The following is an 18,018-nucleotide window of genomic DNA, read 5'->3' as shown; positions in this document are numbered from 1 at the left end:
ATCCTTTTATAAATCTGATAAAATGTTTGTATATTCATGACTCATAAATAGTTCATAAAATATTAAAAATTTAGTTAGTCAAATATTTTTTAAATATGTATATTTTTAAGTCAGTAAACACTGATTTTATATATAGTGTATAAAATTGTGTGGTAGGCACATTTTCTGAAATACTGAAGATTAATTGAAAATGACATTAAATGTAAACTATATGCTTTGTACATTTGATTTTTCTCTGATAGTGACAAAAATCTTTCATTCTCACTTGCCTTCTGTTCAAGACATAAGCTTTGGGGTGCCTGGGTGGCTCAAGTAGGTTAAATCTCCAGGGTTGTGAGTTTGAGACCTGTTAAAAAAAAAAAAAGACATAAGCTTTAATGGTAGCATTTCAAAACTGCAATTTATGTTTTTCTTAAGTTTTCTATTTTCTTTTTCTAAGGGACTCCCAGCTACTACTGGAAGAAAAATGAAGCTAGTTCTTAAATTCTAGAGACCAGTGGTTCCACAAAGTGACAATATAGCCCACTAACCACAAACCACCAAAAAGATTCCATTTCCACTTAAACCAAGATCCCACACTGTCTGAACTTTTATTTTTGCCTTCATTCAAATCTTGGTAGCTTTCCCTACTCCCATGAAGTACTTGTAAAAGTGCAATTATATGCTAAAAACACTGTAATGACTAAAACTGAAGTGCCCATCTTTGGTACTTAGTGCAACGTTGAGTACTTACAAGACTTTTTTCTTCATATTCTTTGTTACTGACACTCCCCTGCCCATAAATTACAGTTTTTATGCAATAATTTTTACATCTCTTACAGAATATCTTATATTTCTAGATCGAAGATAGTAGTGTAAATATCAGTATCTTTCTTAGTTCAGTTCTGCCAAGCATAGTTCTGCCAACACTTAGTATGTTCCGGACACACACGTGTGCAAGGAATGCATCAATAAACAAAACAGATCAAGTTCCAATGTTCACATTCTTGTGGATGGAAACTAACAGTAAAGAATATAGCATGCCAGATGGTAGTAGGTTTTTTAAAGAAAAACAACTGGGTAAAGGATAAAGTGATCAAGAAAAGGTACTATTTTAGATAAAATGATCCAGAATGGCCTGAGTAGGTAACATTTGAGCAGACACCTGAATGAAGTGGAGGAAGATGTGCAGCTATTCTGGAAGGAGAATTCCAAATGAAAGCACTAACAACTTCATATTCAATTGGTATTGTATGTTTAGAATGGAGCAGCCGTTTCATTATAAATCAATTAACGTAGTCCTTTACTCCTTAACCCTGTGCCTTTTCTTCACCAGAATCATGAAATTTTATTGAAGAATACAAGTCAAGAGGAGGCTTGTACAAGGTGATATTTTCAAAGCACTTAGGCAAGAATATGCTTGGTTACTTGCAAAAAGAAGGTAGATAATGATGTTAAAGTTCAATAGGCTTTTATAAAATTCTAGGCTAATGAGAGTTGGCAGTGTAAATGGAAAAGTGAGAATATGTCTTGGTATCAAGGAGCAGAAACCAACATAAGCTAAAGCAATTGGTGGTGGGTGGGGGAGTGGAATAGGGATTTTCACAGGGTCATGAATTTATTTCACAGAAGCCAAGTCACACTCCCTGTGGCTGACTGTCACCAGGACTGTACATCATTATGAACAAAGGCCTTCTCTCTCTCGACCCTTTGCTTTGGAGTCTCCTGGCCTCTCATTTGTACTTTGCATACAACAGCTTATTCTTACATGCAAATGTTAATGTGATATATCATACTGATTGATTTGTGGATGCTGACCATACTTGCATCCTGTAAATCAACCTTGATCATGGTGTATGATCCTTTTAATGTACTGTTGAATTTGGTTTGTTGATATTTTGTTGAAGACTTTTGCATCTATGTTCATCAGGGTTATTGGCCTGGCCTGTAATTTTCTCTGTGTGTCCTTGTATGAGAAGGATAGGTATTATATCTTTGAATGTTTGGTAGAATTCACCAGTGAAGCCATTTGGTCCTGGACTTTTGTTTGTTGGGAGGTTTTTGATTACTCATTCACTCTCCTTGCTAGCAACTGTCTTATTCAAATTTTCTATTTCCTTAAGAGTCGGTCTTGGAAAACTGTATATTTATAGGATTTTTTCCGTTTCGTCCAGATTGTCTAATTTGTTGGCATACAATTGTTAGTAGTGGCCTGTTATGATCTTTTGTGTTTCCATAGTATCGGTTGTAACGTCTCTTTCATTTTTTATTTTATTTATTTGAGCCCTGTCTTTTTTAATCAGTGAGCCTACCTAAAGGTTCATCAGTCTTGCTTATCTAACCAACTCTTCATTTCACTGACCTTTTCTGTTATCTTTTTAGTCTCTATTTCATTTGTTTCCACTCTGATCTTTATTATTTTCCTCCTACTACTAACTTTGGGCTTCATTTCTTCTTTTTCTAGTTCTTTTAGGTATAGAGTAAGCCAGATCCACAGGCAGCAGCTTTCAAGGTATGTAAATATATAGTCTTGTAATGGTAAACCCTGCTGACTTTCAGACCAGGAAATATGGAGTTACCCCTAGGGCGGCAGCTGCAAAATTCTTGCTTTAGGCATATATAAGCTCCTTTCTGGGAGGCATCTGTGAACTGTTATATGGCCATGGGAGAGCACTAATATGGTTATCTCTTTGCCCATCTTCTCTTGGGGGCACCTCTGTAGCTTATGAATATATGGCAAACCTGAATCCTGCTCCTCAGGCTGAAGCTCCAGGACAAGAAAATATGCCTTTTTCACATGAACTCTGGGGGTATGTTTCAGTCTGCTGGTTGTGCAGTGCCCTTGGGTGGTAACTGTGAAGGACTGAGTATTTTAGGCCTGGGGGTCCAAAACAATCCCCCTTGGCCACCAGAGCCAGGTGCTCAAGGGGTGTCCCTTGTGTGGGCTGCACATGCCCACTGGCTGGCAGGATAGACTATGGGGGCAGGGCACTCAGCTAGGGCAGGGTAGGCCTGGGCTGTGATGGGGGCAGGACACTTCTATCTGAGCTAGCAGGCGGGGTTTGGGGGTGTGTGTGCAAAAATGGTGTCTGCCAGCACCTCTGTCCCCACAGAGTCCCAACAGATTCCTGTCTCTCTGCCAGATGAGTTTCCTAAGCATATGGTCTAGGTGTCTTTCAAACTTACTTTTGTGCTGGGTCCTGGGATGAGCGGGTCTGTGCATGAGTCCTTTAAGAGTGATTTTCCATTCCCTAAAGCCCTATGGTTGTAAGCCTTGTTGGTTTTCAAGGCCAGGTGCTCTTGGGGGGCGGGGGCTCATCTCTGATGCAGTGCCAAAGGTCTGGGGTGCCTGGTATGGAGCACAAACCCCTCACTCCTTGGGGACAAGCCCTATATTACGAGATTCCTCTCAAATGTTGGCCTCTATGCCTAGGGTGGGGTTTCTTGAAAGACTATGTATTGCCTCTCCTAAAAACATATACAGCACTGGGGACATTGCCATTAAATGCAGGAACAAATTAAGGATCACCACTATTACTCTCATCAGTGTTCTCAGGTCCTAACCAACAAGATAAGACTAAAAAGAGGTTGAGGAGAAGAACAAAAACATATGCAGGTGATCTTCTTAAAAATACTTTGAACTGGTACACAACAATTAGAACAAATAAGTGAGCAATAACCATATAGGTATGCCAAAATAAATAGGTATCTTCTCCAGGAGTCAAAAAGCTGCCATGGTGTAAGCTCATTTCCACTCTTTTTTCCAGGCTTCCAAGAGCTATCTTAGCAGTAAGTCTGCCCCATCCCCTTGGGTCTGGCCAAGGTTAAGTCTTCTGTTCCAAAGGTATCCCAAATCAATGAAATCTTGGTATCCAATCTTAACCTCCAGCCCCCATGATCAGGGACCCTCAGAGTCCAATCCCAAGTGTACTTCTCTGGCTCCTTGGTAGTACATGCTAGATTATTATTTCAATTCCTTCAGTCTGTAACCTCTTTCCTCGCTAGGCCCAGCAGTCCCTAGGCAGATTATGCTGAGATTTAACCTTAGCTATCACAATCTCACAGCTAGGATAAGAAATGAGAGCAACTATGGAAGAGATCTTTTTGCAAGAGAAGGGCATTATTACCTCTTACAGGAAGTATGAGCCACTTCTGCAATCCCTGAGGGTTCACGGTTATCTGCAGAACCAACATCTTCACAGGTACCCCCATTCCATATTTCAAGCTCAGGATTATCCAACCAAGACCCTAACTGCATAGTAGCCCCCCTTAAGCTGAGCATTCAAATAATCTTTAGAGCTCTGTAACTCTGTCAAATCCCATGTCTGTTCTTCCGTTGCAGGAAATAAAGACTTTTTTGAAGCCCACTGTCCCTCTGCAAGGCAGTAGTACAACATAATTGGACAGCTCTACTATCCTTGTAGGCATTGTTTTCTCCATATTTTTCAAATGCTTTAATCACTGTATAGACAACAACATTCCCCTCTTGTGGGATGTTTTCCTAGGTCACTACTGGTCAAATCAGTAGTCAAGTGACCATCTTGTGCCAAGGACTGAGTAAACTATCCCCAAGCCCCATCTTACTTCCTGATTTCTTACACCACTCCCTGTACCACCTATGTCAGTTCTGGCCCTCTAAGATACAGATGCCAAGAAGGGATTAAACATGTAAGATACTGACTAGAGGAAATGTCTGTAAAGGATAAAATAGACAGGCTCAGGAATTGACAGGGACAGCCTACAGACCATAGTACAAGTTTGACCTCTATAAAAGAGGGAAGATAAGGAAATACTGGGTGGAAAGAGCTGCAGACTACAGTGTAGTTCCAATAAAGTCTCATCCAGACTGCTAAGAAGTTCCCTAAGCCAAAGCTGCCCATTGAAGGAGTTCTGCACTGGATACTAAAAGACAAGTATAGTACCTGTGCTATGCTCAGTTAATGGCTGGGAGCAACTCGAGGTCTTTATGGCCTCAGCTCAAATGCAATGGTGGATCCAAAGGGGTGGCAGCTGGCTATCAGTCAAGTATGGTCCCCAGAGTAAGTTCTCTTGAAGGAGATCTAAATGGTGCACTGATATGGCCACCACATCAACCAAATACCAAAACAAATAACAAAACTATAGCAATTAAAACTGTCATACTACAGTTGACCAAATAAAACAGATTAGTGAGTTCGTTAGTGTCCACATACATGTATGTATACATGTATAGATTTAGTAAAGAATATGATTAAAATAGCATTTCAAATTATTTCATCTATAAATGATATTGACAAGTGGCTCTCCACTTGGAGGAAACTTTAAATTGGCATCCTACTTCACATATACAAAAAAACCCCAAGGGAAATACAGAACTAAACATTATAAAAACATGCTAGAATATCTTTGTCAAAAATGCAAAATAATCACAGTTAAATATAATTTTTTTAAAGTATAGAGTCTAAAAGGCAAACATAATAAAAGAGACAATAGCAGACAAAGGATTTTAACAAATGTCATTTGCATGGCAAGCAGATGGTAGAGCAGTAGTGGACATTAGCAGAACAGAGGAAGTCACCACCTAAATGGTTACATAGGTGATTAGAGAAGAAGAGAACTAATTACCTCTACAACAAATCAGAAAGGATCAGGGCTCAGAATCTGAGGACAGGGTCAAAGTCTCTATAAAGAGGGGCCACACAACTGGATCCCCTTCCCAATCCCACATAACCAAAGGACTACCATCTCCCTCCACACACACTCATACCCATACTAGTTCTTTGAACATTGCCGCCACCACCATCACCACCACCTCAGGAGACTGAGATTTATTTTATGAAATAGGAGAGACTTGATTTGGAGACACTAGTCACAGTAGTGGGAGACTGTGACAGCACGGGTAAAAGGAGTGATTAAGTGAAAGCTTAAATACCAAACAGATGAAGGACCCTTGCCTCCTTCCCTTCTGCTTTTACTCTGTCAGGGTATGAGGGAATACCTACAGAAACTACATTCACCCAAAGAAAAGACTTCTAAAAACATTTGGTAAGGTGAATGGGAGGGGCTGTGATTGAAAAAGAAAATCACACCCAGGGAAAATCACCCCAACAGTCCATAGCCTTGCTCTTGAGAGTAGACAGCCAGCCAGGGTTTGGTAGGAGCCAAACCATGAAAAGCTTTGTATTGCCATGCTAAAGAACTTTATCCTACAAGAAATCAGAAACTGCTGAAAGATGTAAAAACAATATTATATGATCAAATTTGTTTCAGAACTATCATTCATAAGTGTGTCAAGAACTGAGTAGTTAGATAGAAACTAGAGATACCAGCCTGGAGCTTTCAAAGATGTAATTTAATCTCAGTTGATTTGATACGGTAGTTATTAAATTATCTGCTAGGGAGAATGTCAAATTGAGTAGTAAACTTCTAGTAGTAAACTTCTAACTTTCAACAGTTATTGAGTACCTGCTATGTTCCACGCCCTCTGCTAGGCACTAGAGATAAAATGGTGATAAAAAAACATAGTTCCCTGAACTCACAGAAATTTGTCATCTAGATGTGGAGACAGTTATTAATCAGAAATCATACAAATAAACCTAAAGCTCCAAGTATGGCAAATGCTACAGTGGAAGGGTGCATAGTGCTGTGTATAACAAGAAGATAAAATCAATACTCTAGTTGTCTTCCTACATCAGTTTTACCATATTGCATGGTGTAATATCCATGGGATTTGGGTGGGATTAACCCCAGGCTCCAATGACAGGCCCTGATTTGCCTCAGCCAATCAGTGCTTGACATTCCCTAGACCCCATATCTCTGGGTTCAAGGGTAGGCATGTGACCTATATTAGTCTAATAACAATGCAACTGGGAATACGTGAAGAAACTCTTTTTTTGCTGTGAATGAAGAACTGTGGAATCTTGGGAGCTCTTGGCCACTATCTTAGGATATAAAAGGAGTCAGCCTTAGTATGAATTTGACAGAGCAGAATATAGAATTGAGAAGCAGAAGGAAATCAAGTTCTCACTGATACTGTCAAGTCAATCAAATCTACCTGAAGTTCTTCTTTATCTCCCGATTTTCCTTCATATGAACGAATAAATTCTCTTATCATTTAAACTACTTTGAATTGGGTTTTTTGGTACTTGTAACATCCCAAGGGGATATTGTCTAGACAGGGGAGTCAGAAGGGTCCTTTATGAAAGTGGTAACTATGGCAACATCTGAAGGATAAAGCAAGAATCTCCATGATATGACTGGATGGAACAAAGTTCATACAAAAAGTGTCAATTTTAACTTAAATCAAGTAAAACAGGTTGAAAAATGTCCAGTGGCATTATTAACATAGATATCTTAAGTTAGTTTATGAAGAGCTTTATGATGAGAGCAAGATGCTGGGGCCGGCAGTGTGATGGAAACCAAAATGGGTTCAATTGAGGAATAAGTGAGAGGTGAAGAAATGAAAGGAGTATAAACAACCTCAACCCTTAAATAGTTTGGCTGTAAAGGGGAAAAGAAATAGGAATGTGGCTAAGAGGTTATAGGTTATCAGTTCTGATGGTTTATTAAATGGAGAAGACTTAATCACCTTAAGGGAAAAAATGAGTGAATACAGCAAAAAACTTTCATAAAACATTTTCATAAAAACATCTAACAGAATGGGAAGCAGAAAGTTTGACATTCCAAGGGCATGAGTCAATGAAACGACAACCCAGTTTACCCTATAGAGATTAACAGGATATTTTTTTAAACCCTCAAGAATTAAAAAATGTAACGTGCCTTCCAGGGACATTGGCAATGATGGTAGATAATTTGAGCTGTCACAGCTGGAAGAGAGGGTACAATACTACTGGCATCTGGTGGGTAAAAATAAGGGATGCTGCTAAACATCCTGTTTAGCACAGAACAATCTCTCACAACAAAGAATTATCCAGCCCAAAATATTAGTGGTGCTAACCTTGAAAAACCCTACTCTAAGAACTTACCATCAAGTATATTGGAACACATGAAATAATTGTGGTAAATCATTTATTATTTTAGGTTGGAACTACTGGAAATAACATATAAACAAATAGATGGTTTAAATAAACTAGGGTACATGTGCACAACAATATGGACAACAATATGTGTAATATTCCATTATATATAGGCTTAAAGACACTGGTTTCCTTATTATCCCTCTCACTACAGCCTCATGGCTAAATCTGCTTTTCTGTTTTCTCATGCTCTCTTCCCTTGGGGAAATGCATGGCTGCCTGCCTCCCTCAGAGGCCTTCCTCAATAACACCATTACCTTTCCCAAGCTTACTAACCTTTTGCTACTCGTATTTTTTGGTATTACTATTTATCAGGATCTGGCATGTATTTTATTGTCTTCCTATACTAGAATGTATGCTCTATGTGAAGAGGGGCCTTTTCTGTTTATTCACTGTATAGAACAGTGTCTAACACATAGTTTATGCTCAACAAATACTTGAATGATTGAGTAAATGCAGGAAATAACTTATTTCACAATTTTGTCCAGAGTTCTATTTGTAGGACATTAACCTCAACACATAGAGTGTTAAAGTGACTAATGTATAGTTTTCATTCCTTTAACTTATATATAACTTACCTGCAAGTTCTTTTAGGCCAGCAACATATTATGACTTTGTTCACCCTGTCCCCTCAGCCTTGAACACCTTCACAAGCCAAAGTGCAAACTCCCCCTAACACCTAGATCAAAACTTAATCTGTGAAGCTTTCTCTGACCCAAGGCAGTAAGGTTATTTTCTCTGGGCTCAAAATGCATTTTGTCCACATCTGTCATGGCAATTAATGGGCTCTATTATTACATCTAACTACTTAATTCAAGTACATTTTCTGAGGTTCTATTTTTTACAAATGCGAGGTATCCAGATTTTGAAATTAGAATTTATTTTTTATCAGGCGCCTGTTCTATGTAAGACGTCTCACGTTTTTAGTGCATCACCGAAGAGTGTCCACCTATGATCTGGTCAAAACAAAAGCACTTTTTGACGAAACCACTGATAAGTAATGACTACAATCTCCAAGATGCGCTGGAGGGGCAACGTGTACATCGCGTCTGGTTTTCTTTCACCTTTCAGACCAACGGGTTTTAAGGAACTGACAGAACAAGCTGAGAATGCCTTTAAAAACATAAAGGATTCTATCAAGAACAAACGGGGACTGAAATAAACGACTGCTTAGCACATGACTGGTATCCACCGGGCAATGTTTGACAATTAATGTGATGTTTGACAACGTGAATGCCCAGACAATTCCTCCTTCGCTTATTCAGCGCAGACGACCTCCCGATAGATAGAAAAAATGCTCGTAAGAGAAACTCAAAAATATCATAACAATGCTCTTAGATGTGTTAGGAAGGTAGTTCCCCTCCACTTCCCTAAACTTCTCTGAAGACTTGTTTTCCGAGGTTACGAACACGGGAAAAGCACTGCATTTTCGTCAGGTGGAAAGTATGCTTTTCAATGGCCAGCTACCAAATGCCTAACCAAATGCCTTTGGCGGGAAATAGGAATTTGGCAACACACTAATGTACCACGTTATAATCGCCTGGTGGTCCCTAGAACACTTCCTGAGGAGATGTTTAACTCTAACAGATTCTACAACGAGTTTTAGTGGGTTTCGGGTCCCCATAACTTACAGGGCTCAAAGTTCCTACGTATTCTCAGAAAGAAATTTGAGTTATTTTTTTCCAATAGGCTGACAAGGTTAGCTTCCATTAAGGAGTGCAAGCACATTTTCTTCCTTTTTGCTCAGGGTTAGTCCCGTCCAAGGATGCGTACCTCCCAGGTATGCTTTACTTTTTCCTCAGAGCTGGGTCTCACGGCTCGTCACAACCCCAGGTGCAGCCAGCAACCGCTGGAAAGAAGATCTAAGACTCCGCACTCGCTGCCGGCTCAGAAAGGAATCTCGCGGCACCAGAGGGTCAGGGAACTCGCGAGAACAGACCACCCGGCCGAGATCCCGCACCAGCAGGCGGGACCGAAAAAAAAGGAAGTCGCACTTAGACCCTCCCACTTAGGTCCAGTACCCCGCCTCGCGAGAATACCGAGCACTGCCGGCTTGGGAAGCGCGTGCGGGAAGCAGACGCGACGTGCATTGGGCTCATCGGCCGCCGTAGCCCCTGCTAGGACAGCCCGTGCGAGCCTGCTGGAGGAGGAAGAGAAAGGCAGAGAGAATCGGGTTACAAGATGGCGGATCTGTAGTAGTTACGGCGGCGGCGGCGGCGGGAGAGCGAGCTCTGGGGGGCAAAGGGAGGGGAGGGGGGTGTGTGCGGGGGTGAAGTGAGAGGTTACCGGGACTCCGGGCGGAGAGGTCTCGGTGACTCTAGTTCCCCTTCCCGCGACTGAACCTTGGGAGCCATGGTCAACTCGGGCCTCCTCGGAGCCGCCGCCGCCGCCGCTGCCTCCACCGCCGCAACCGTCTCTCAAGAGTGAGGGGCGCGGACGAGGTGAGCGAGGAGGAGGCGGCGGCCGGGGCGGTGGGGACAGCAGCCACCATGTCGGATACGCGGCGGCGAGTGAAGGTCTATACCCTCAACGAAGACCGTCAATGGGACGACAGAGGCACCGGGCATGTCTCCTCCACTTATGTGGAGGAGCTCAAGGGGATGTCGCTGCTGGTTCGGGCTGAGTCCGACGGTAAGGTTATTGGAACATAGGATAGGGGACACTCAGTGCCTTCGGTTTGGGCATAGCCCTGGTGTTTAGGCCCTGGGCCGGGTACTGTTATTACCACATCTTGGGACAGCGCATTGGTTTTGTGCCTGCACTTCTGTACGGTAAAAACAAACTACTTTGTCCGGATTTACCCTCAGTCAAACGTTGATTCTCTTCCCCCGCCTCCTATCCCTATTAACGATTTGACCCCTTCCTCTCCAGTCTCGCCTTTGAATAGGGGAAAGTGAGAAGGGAGGAAGTAATAAGAGTTTTCTTCTCGTCCTAGGGAGCTGACCCTCCCCCTCCTTTTATTTTTTGTTTTCTTATCCATTTTGTCTGTTTCAAAAAGCTTAGTGAAACTTTACTTTCTGAGTGGCTTTTTTTTTTTAAGCCCGTTTTACTAACGAGCCCCGTTTTCCCCAGTCGACAGGTGCTGGGGAAAACCAAAAGGTACCTTTTCCTATGGTTTGCAGACTGTTGCCACGATACATGCACGCACAAGCATATCTGTAGTCTGGGATCCCCCCAGGCTGCCTTTGTAGAGGTTGCCGTGAAAAACAACCTAAACGAGTTAGGACACCAGAACAGATTGTAAACTTGTATCCGTTGGTTTATTGTACGAGTCATACGTGAAGTAGTTTTAAATTATAAAATGTAGAGTTTAATTAAAACCTTTCTCACTGTAATCTGAACGCCTCGATTTGAGCGATTATGTGCCGATTATAGAAAAATAACAATCTTAGATTTATTCTTGTATCTTGTACTCTTGCACTTTCCCTTTTATTTTAAACAGTTATGGACATTTATTTCTATATGAAGTGTCCTTCATTTTGTTAAGGAGAAAAGGCTAAATGCAGTTCTGTAATTTGTGTATTAAGTACTTAGATTCCTGTTGTGGTCCTTTGTAATTTGTTTTATTTGTTAAACTGGAAATGCAATAAAATAACTTTGTTAAAAAGAGTTTGGCTTCAAGTAGTCATTTAGACCTTTAAATTTTCATTTCAATAAAACTTTAATGGACATCTAGTCTCTTTATATTTTGGGTCTGAATGTTGATTTTAGGTGGATTTTTTTTCCGTTAAGGTTATATGGGGGATAAGTTGGTGTGTTCTGTATGAAGCCCAGATCTGAAGAGAAAAACGTGTATCAGAATACATTTGATTACTTCATATGTCTAGCTAGGGGAAGAGAGCAGAAGTTCTCTTCTTGTTTTTTTTTTTAATTCATATTCAGATATTTTATTCAGAATTTTACAAGTTGAAACTTATAAATACTATTTTTTATCTTTCAGGATCACTACTCTTGGAATCAAAGATAAATCCAAACACTGCATATCAGAAACAACAGGCAAGTAGTTGTTTATCTTTAATTTGAAAGACTTCATCTGTGATCAAGGAAGTATTAATCTGACAAAGATGGGAAAGCTTTCCTGACAAGAAAAAACATGTTTGGTAAACAGAGTTACACACTCTGTGTATTTCCCCGTAGGTCTAAAGTTTCAAACTGAAAAGTGAAAGTTATGGTACTGGCAGTAATTTATTATCTTTGAATTGAGCAACTGTTAGTTTATGTTAGAATACAGTGTATTCATTAGTCTTATTTACAGATAGCCAGGTATCTTTTATACCCTGTATACTAAGCCTTTTATTCTCAATCACATTTAAAGGAAATGACATAAAAGAAAATCCAAAGGGGTACTCTTTAAAGCAAAGAAAGCCAGTTTGTGGTGTGAAATTCGATCCTTTGACTCAAGCAAAGGTAGAGTTTTTGAAGTAGAAGCATTTAAATCCTGTTCTTTAATTGTTGTATATTTTTAATATAATCAGTGGATACTTTATGAAAAGTGTACATTGCCAATCATGTAATGTTTTCTGTTAATATTTATTGTCTTATTTGGGAAAAGAAAACCTGTGTTGTATTTTAGTGTACCCGGTCACTTAATCTGGAAATGGCAGCAGTGATTCAACCTTTTCTTCTGTGAATGTTTTCATTTTTATTATGAAAGATTTCAAAATTGGAAAGTACAGAAAATATGATGTGTGTCTGTGTAACACCACGAAATTTAACAATGTTAACATTATATCATATTCGTTTCTAATCTTTGTAATGTTGAACATTGTGGATAGAGTTAAAGCCCCCTTTGTGCCCATCTCATTCTATACATTCTCCATCGTCCCTATAGGTAACCACTGTTCTGAAGTTGATGTATTATTTCTGTACATGCTTATATAACTTTTCTGCATATGTATGTATCCATAAATAATTTGTAGTCTTGTGTGTTCTTAAACTTTACACGGTTGAACTCATGCTCTTACGTGTACTCTGAACTTTCATTTTTCACTCAACAGTTAATATGAAGATTTGTTGATGTTAACAATGTAGATTTAGTTTTTTCTTTAAACTGTATAGTATTCTTCTGTATGATACACACCTATTGTTAGACATCGGGATTGTTTCCAGTTTGTGTGTGTGTTGTGTGTGTGTATGGTGTGTAAAGTAAAAATGGCAGAGATTTTTGAAAGAAAAGATAAATTATTTTAGGATTATATTTACATCATCGGTACCTACTTTCTTCAAGGTCAATGAAAATTTGGATGCCCAAGAATAAATACTCAGAATTGGAGGAATGAAATTATGTCTGTTGCACAGCTCGTTATTAGTAAAAGTCTTACTGTTAAACAATTGTTTTGTGTATACAATACATTCTTATTCATTTCTTTGAAATATTTAAATTTTCAATATTCAGTTAATAGTTCTTTTCCTTCTGCATAGAAAATACTGCGTGTCTTTGATGGAGAATCAAATTAAACATTTGTCCTGTATTATTTCCTATACCTTAGACATTTAAGTAAATTTAATTTGAGTCAGCCAAGCAGATGGTTATTCTCTGTCTTTGCATGGAATTTTACCAGGTAGCTACTTTTGTTTTATTTTTTTGTTGGCCTCCCCTTTTGTGGGGAAAGAACACTGTTTTGTAATCTTCCCCCCCCATCTGCACAAATATAAAATTTTCAGAAACTGTGTTCTTAAATGTGACTTCCTACAGATCAATTATAATATGGATTCTTCTCAGATTGTGTATAAGTTTTTTTAACTGTTGTTACTATTGAAAGGATCACATATGGTGGAGGTTTATGTATGAAATAGCCCTCCAACATTAGTCCAAAAGTACACGATGTTTCATTAGAAACTTTGGAACATGTCTTTCTGTGTAGTATTACTGTGCTAGAAAACTAGAGTATTGGAGAAAAGAGTACTTATTTTGAAAATTTTAGACTATTGGGAAAATGTTTTCTGTAATCAATCATGTTTATACTATTAGGATTTTTAAGTATTTTTTCTAATTGAATTACCTTTACCAAATAACATTAAACTATAAGAGAACTCTTTGGCACTGAGAATAACATGGAAAAGCTTGTATCTAAGATTGAAAAATGTGTAAGTGGGGTCACTTGTTTTATTTATTTTTCTTTAAATTGAGTGCACTTTTCTAATAGAATCAAAGAGCAATTTAGGGATTCTGTTAAACTTAGTTTCTTTGTTACAGATACAGTTTTTTCATTTTTTCACCAAAATCTTGTTCAATTTGCACTTTTTACCAGATTATAGAAATTGGGATTTCTAAACACATTAATATTTCTCTGTGTTCATTAGAATTAGCTTTTAAAAATGTCATTGTTTAGTTATTCAATAAATGAGTCCGGAAAATAACCATTTCCAGAATTTTATGAAACATTGATCATTAGTGGGTTTTTAAGTTTAAAAAGACTTGAGTGAGTGAATGAGATGCTCATAGTTTATAGGATGTTTTGCTACAAAATACATTGAATAAATTCAAAGTAGACTATTTAACATTCTTTTTTAACATTACAGTTCTAAAATGAGCCAAGTTCTGAATTACAGGCTCAAAGTAAGTTAGAATGAGTTGAGGTGAATGTCAAATGACCCTGTTATTGATCGGTCGTCGTTGATTCACAACACTCTTGCTTCAGTACTGTGGGGAGTACTGAAGTTGTTAATGGGAAGAAAATAAATTTAAAGGGGCCAATAAACTTGTTAAGTGTTTAAACACATTGGAAACAGAAGAGAATGATGATATAGTGGAATATGAAATAGTGTCTGATACATGTCAAATTTTTAAGTTAGTTAGAATCCATCCTACTGATCTTGACTAAATCAAAGGCAGAGTCATAGGGATGTATACCCTTTATATTTAATACAATTTGAATATAATTTGTGTTAATTAGGTTTAGGAGAGAGGTATAAGGAAGTCCCCATCCTTGGTTTTATTGGGAGACAAGACCTAACAGGTGAAAGAATTACATAATGATAATAAAATAGCTGATAAAGGGTTTTAACCCAGTCCTTGTTGAAAGCCCATGAAAGCATTTCACAGAGGAGCCAGTTAAGTCACAGAACGGTCAAGTTTCTTGACTGAGATTTTACAGCAGGTATGTGCCAACACAAAATTTATATAAAGCCAGTTTTGTTCCACAGACTTGGACAGTAGAAAATTAAAGAAGGAAGAGATTGATTTGAGCTAGAATCATTAAGAAAAATTTCAGTCTCCCTGGTGGGGTCTGTTGAAGGAATTGTGATAGGGAAGGAAATAGTACACCTAACACAAAAGTTATTAAGCTTTTGGCAGCAGAGGTTTTATTTGTGAGCTTGGTTTACTAAACAAAAGGGAGCTATTCTAGATTCTTGAGTAGGGCCTAACATGAATAAAGTGATACTGTGTTTAGGAAGCAAGTGTGGCAATGTCATGAATAATGAATTGGGGGTGGAGAGGGAAATAAAAGCTTTAGGTGACAAGACCTTTTATTATAATTCAGATGCAGGAAAATGAAAGTCTGTTCCAGTGTAGTAAATGGAATTGTAAAGAAGAAATAGAGCCCCAGTATATTCGCAAGAAAGTGCTGGAACATTGGGTGAATGATTAAATATGAAAGAGAAGGAAGCAGGGGTCACTAGTAGTGTTTTGAGTCTTGGGGCCAGGAAAATGATGGTTCTCTCCAGAAACTGAAAAGTTGACAAGAAAGCAGGTTTACATTAGTCATTTGACTAGTGGCTTGTTCATTTCAAAAAGCAAAAAAAACCCTCTTTGTTTATTTTGGATAGATAATACATTCACAGCTTTAAAAATTCAGAAAGTATTTGGTGAAGTCTCTCCCACCCTGGACTCCATTATAGTTTCCCTTGCTAGAGGCCACCAGTATTACCAGTTTCTTGCATACCTTCCTAGAGGTTTAATGCATGTGTAAACAAATAGGTGTGCAATTACATATATATTTTCCCTTTTATTGGCATAATGGTAGCATACTATATACTGTTACCTTTGGTTTGGTTTTTTATTTTTTTCACCCCTCCTCCACTTGTGGTTTTGATTTTTAAAGGGCAGTTGAAAGCTTTTGAAGATTTTCAGCAGAGGAATGACATGACCCAAACTAGTAACATCAGTATGTGCTATTGAAGAGAGGCAGTAGCTGGGAGAGTAGTAATCCAAGCAAGATACAATGTTGAGTCGGGTTAGGATGATGTCAGTGGAGATGGAAAGAGGTGGATGGTTTTGAGATATATATAGAAGATAGAATTGACAGGACGTGCTGTTGGGTTAGGTATTTGGTAATCAGGAAGATCATCTAGTCAAGGGGAAGAATAAGCAATTGGAAAGAGTAGAGAATCAGGAAAACATGTCTTGAAACCAAGGGAGAACAGAATTTTGGTAAGGAAAGGAGGGTCAGTCAGTGAATGGCTGTTTATATCCTTCAAAGTTAAGATTGAAACTATTCTAGGTTTTAGCTAGAAAAACATTTGCCAGGGTAGAGGTGAAAGCTTTGAATGCTGAGTTAAAAAAACAGCATGAGTTTGTAATGAGTAGAATCCACTCTAGCTGTAGATCAGGAGCATGAGTGGAAGACATGAATTATAAGGGTGGAAAGATTGGTCCGTAATGGGTAGAGGTATGTTCTGGGTGGTGGTTTGGAATGGGACGAAGGAGGAATCCTTGGAAATCAGATGGAGAGGGTTCTTACATGGGGGTCCAGACAGATACCTAGATAAATATAATGCTTCCGGGTGGGAAGTTGGGAAGCAAGTTGTTGAGAACTTTGTGTTCTTTTAGAATTGTTCACATTTTTTATGGGGCATAGTAGCAAGGACATGGTTTAGAGCTGATCAATTTTTTATTGCATTATTTCAAATTTTCTAAGCTAATTTTCTCTGAACCTTTTAAATGAAGATACTACCTATATCACATAATAGTTGTGAATTAATGTATGAAAAATGCTTTAGCGTGGTATGTAACACATAAGCTCAATAAGAGAACTATAGTCATAATAATCTCATCATAATCCTCTTTTCCAATGAGGAAAGAAAAATCAAAGAGGTTAAATACTTTGCTGAGTCACGGAAATAGTGGACAGTGAAACTGAGTGGTGCTCAGGTCCTAATTGTAGTCTGGGGTTATTCCCATTATATCCAAATATATCACAGATTTTAGGAAGATATTAGTATTGTTTTTAGCAATATCATCAGGTCTCTCTAGTCTGTATGTTATACCATATTATATTTTAAAAATCCATTTCAGAAAAAATTTAGGTCAACTATCCATTAGGAGCTACTAGAGAGCTAGATGTCACATTGAATGTCTGGTTAATCTCACTCATTTTCAGACTTCTAAATTGATTTTGAATCTGCAAATTGAAGTCTACAAATCTGATATTTCTGTTTTCCCTTTTAAATAAATACATATTCCTTTTGAAATTTCATCAGAGCGGTTGGGGCAAAGATAGGGTTAATTTGACAAGGAGTAGGATCTCAAATATTTCATGAGTGCATTTTTTTTCATGTTAAAAAAAAAAACAAAACTGATAATATCTTGGTTAGACTATTTTAAATGTGTCACAGGTGCCTTTGTGAGTATAATGTAAAAACTGGAGACCCTTTCCATAGAAAAGATGTTAAAAGCACCAAGTTTTAGATACAATTCTATGGCGTGATTTAGACCTTGAATTAAGAACCTTTGATTTAAACAGTATTCACCTCAAGAATGTATTTTTAATATTTAAGATTGGAAATGACCATTTCTCATAATAAAACAACATTGTGAAAATCTGATTCAGTAAAAGCTAAATTGTCAAGCCTCTCCAGCTCATGTCTTAACTTACATCCTGGCGTTAGACTTAATCACCTTTCTTATTTTTTTAAAGGACCAGACCAAATACAACTGATTTTTCTGTTCTCCCTGCAGGCTCATTTTAAATCTGATTTCCATGGGGACATAGCGGTGATTAAATGTTTAGTTGGTAGAGGAAAACTCTTAAGCTTCTTTTAGTTTAAACAGGCATTAATAGTGTTCCAAAGATTTATGTGC

At 38.3% G+C, this 18,018-nt stretch overlaps 2 protein-coding genes across 4 annotated transcripts in view; one reads left to right on the top strand and one right to left on the bottom strand.

Annotated features, from left to right (window-relative positions):
* Positions 1–9,994, bottom strand: part of CCDC85A (coiled-coil domain containing 85A) — a 641,780-nt gene extending 631,786 nt beyond the window's left edge. Inside the window, exons 1-2 of the mRNA XM_087863416.1 lie at positions 9,768–9,994; positions 270–346 (exon numbers count right to left, since the gene is read on the bottom strand). The gene's annotated coding sequence lies outside the window, so the exon portion shown is untranslated. The remainder of the gene's footprint in view (positions 1–269; positions 347–9,767) is intronic.
* A 151-nt stretch (positions 9,995–10,145) lies between these two features.
* Positions 10,146–18,018, top strand: part of PPP4R3B (protein phosphatase 4 regulatory subunit 3B) — a 58,098-nt gene continuing 50,225 nt past the window's right edge. For all 3 annotated transcript variants that reach the window (XM_045788007.2, XM_045788006.2, XM_045788011.2), the window contains exons 1-2: positions 10,146–10,625; positions 11,935–11,990. In XM_045788007.2, coding sequence (XP_045643963.1) covers positions 10,484–10,625; positions 11,935–11,990 — 198 coding nt within the window. In that variant the 5' untranslated portion in view covers positions 10,146–10,483. The remainder of the gene's footprint in view (positions 10,626–11,934; positions 11,991–18,018) is intronic.

The sequence above is a fragment of the Ursus americanus genome, chromosome 7 (genome assembly GCF_024610735.1).
Source record: "Ursus americanus isolate L20-20 chromosome 7, mUrsAme1.1.p, whole genome shotgun sequence".
Taxonomy (NCBI): Eukaryota; Metazoa; Chordata; class Mammalia; order Carnivora; family Ursidae; genus Ursus; species Ursus americanus.
Note: the sequence above shows the minus strand (reverse complement) of the source record. Positions and strands in the feature narration are given on the sequence as shown.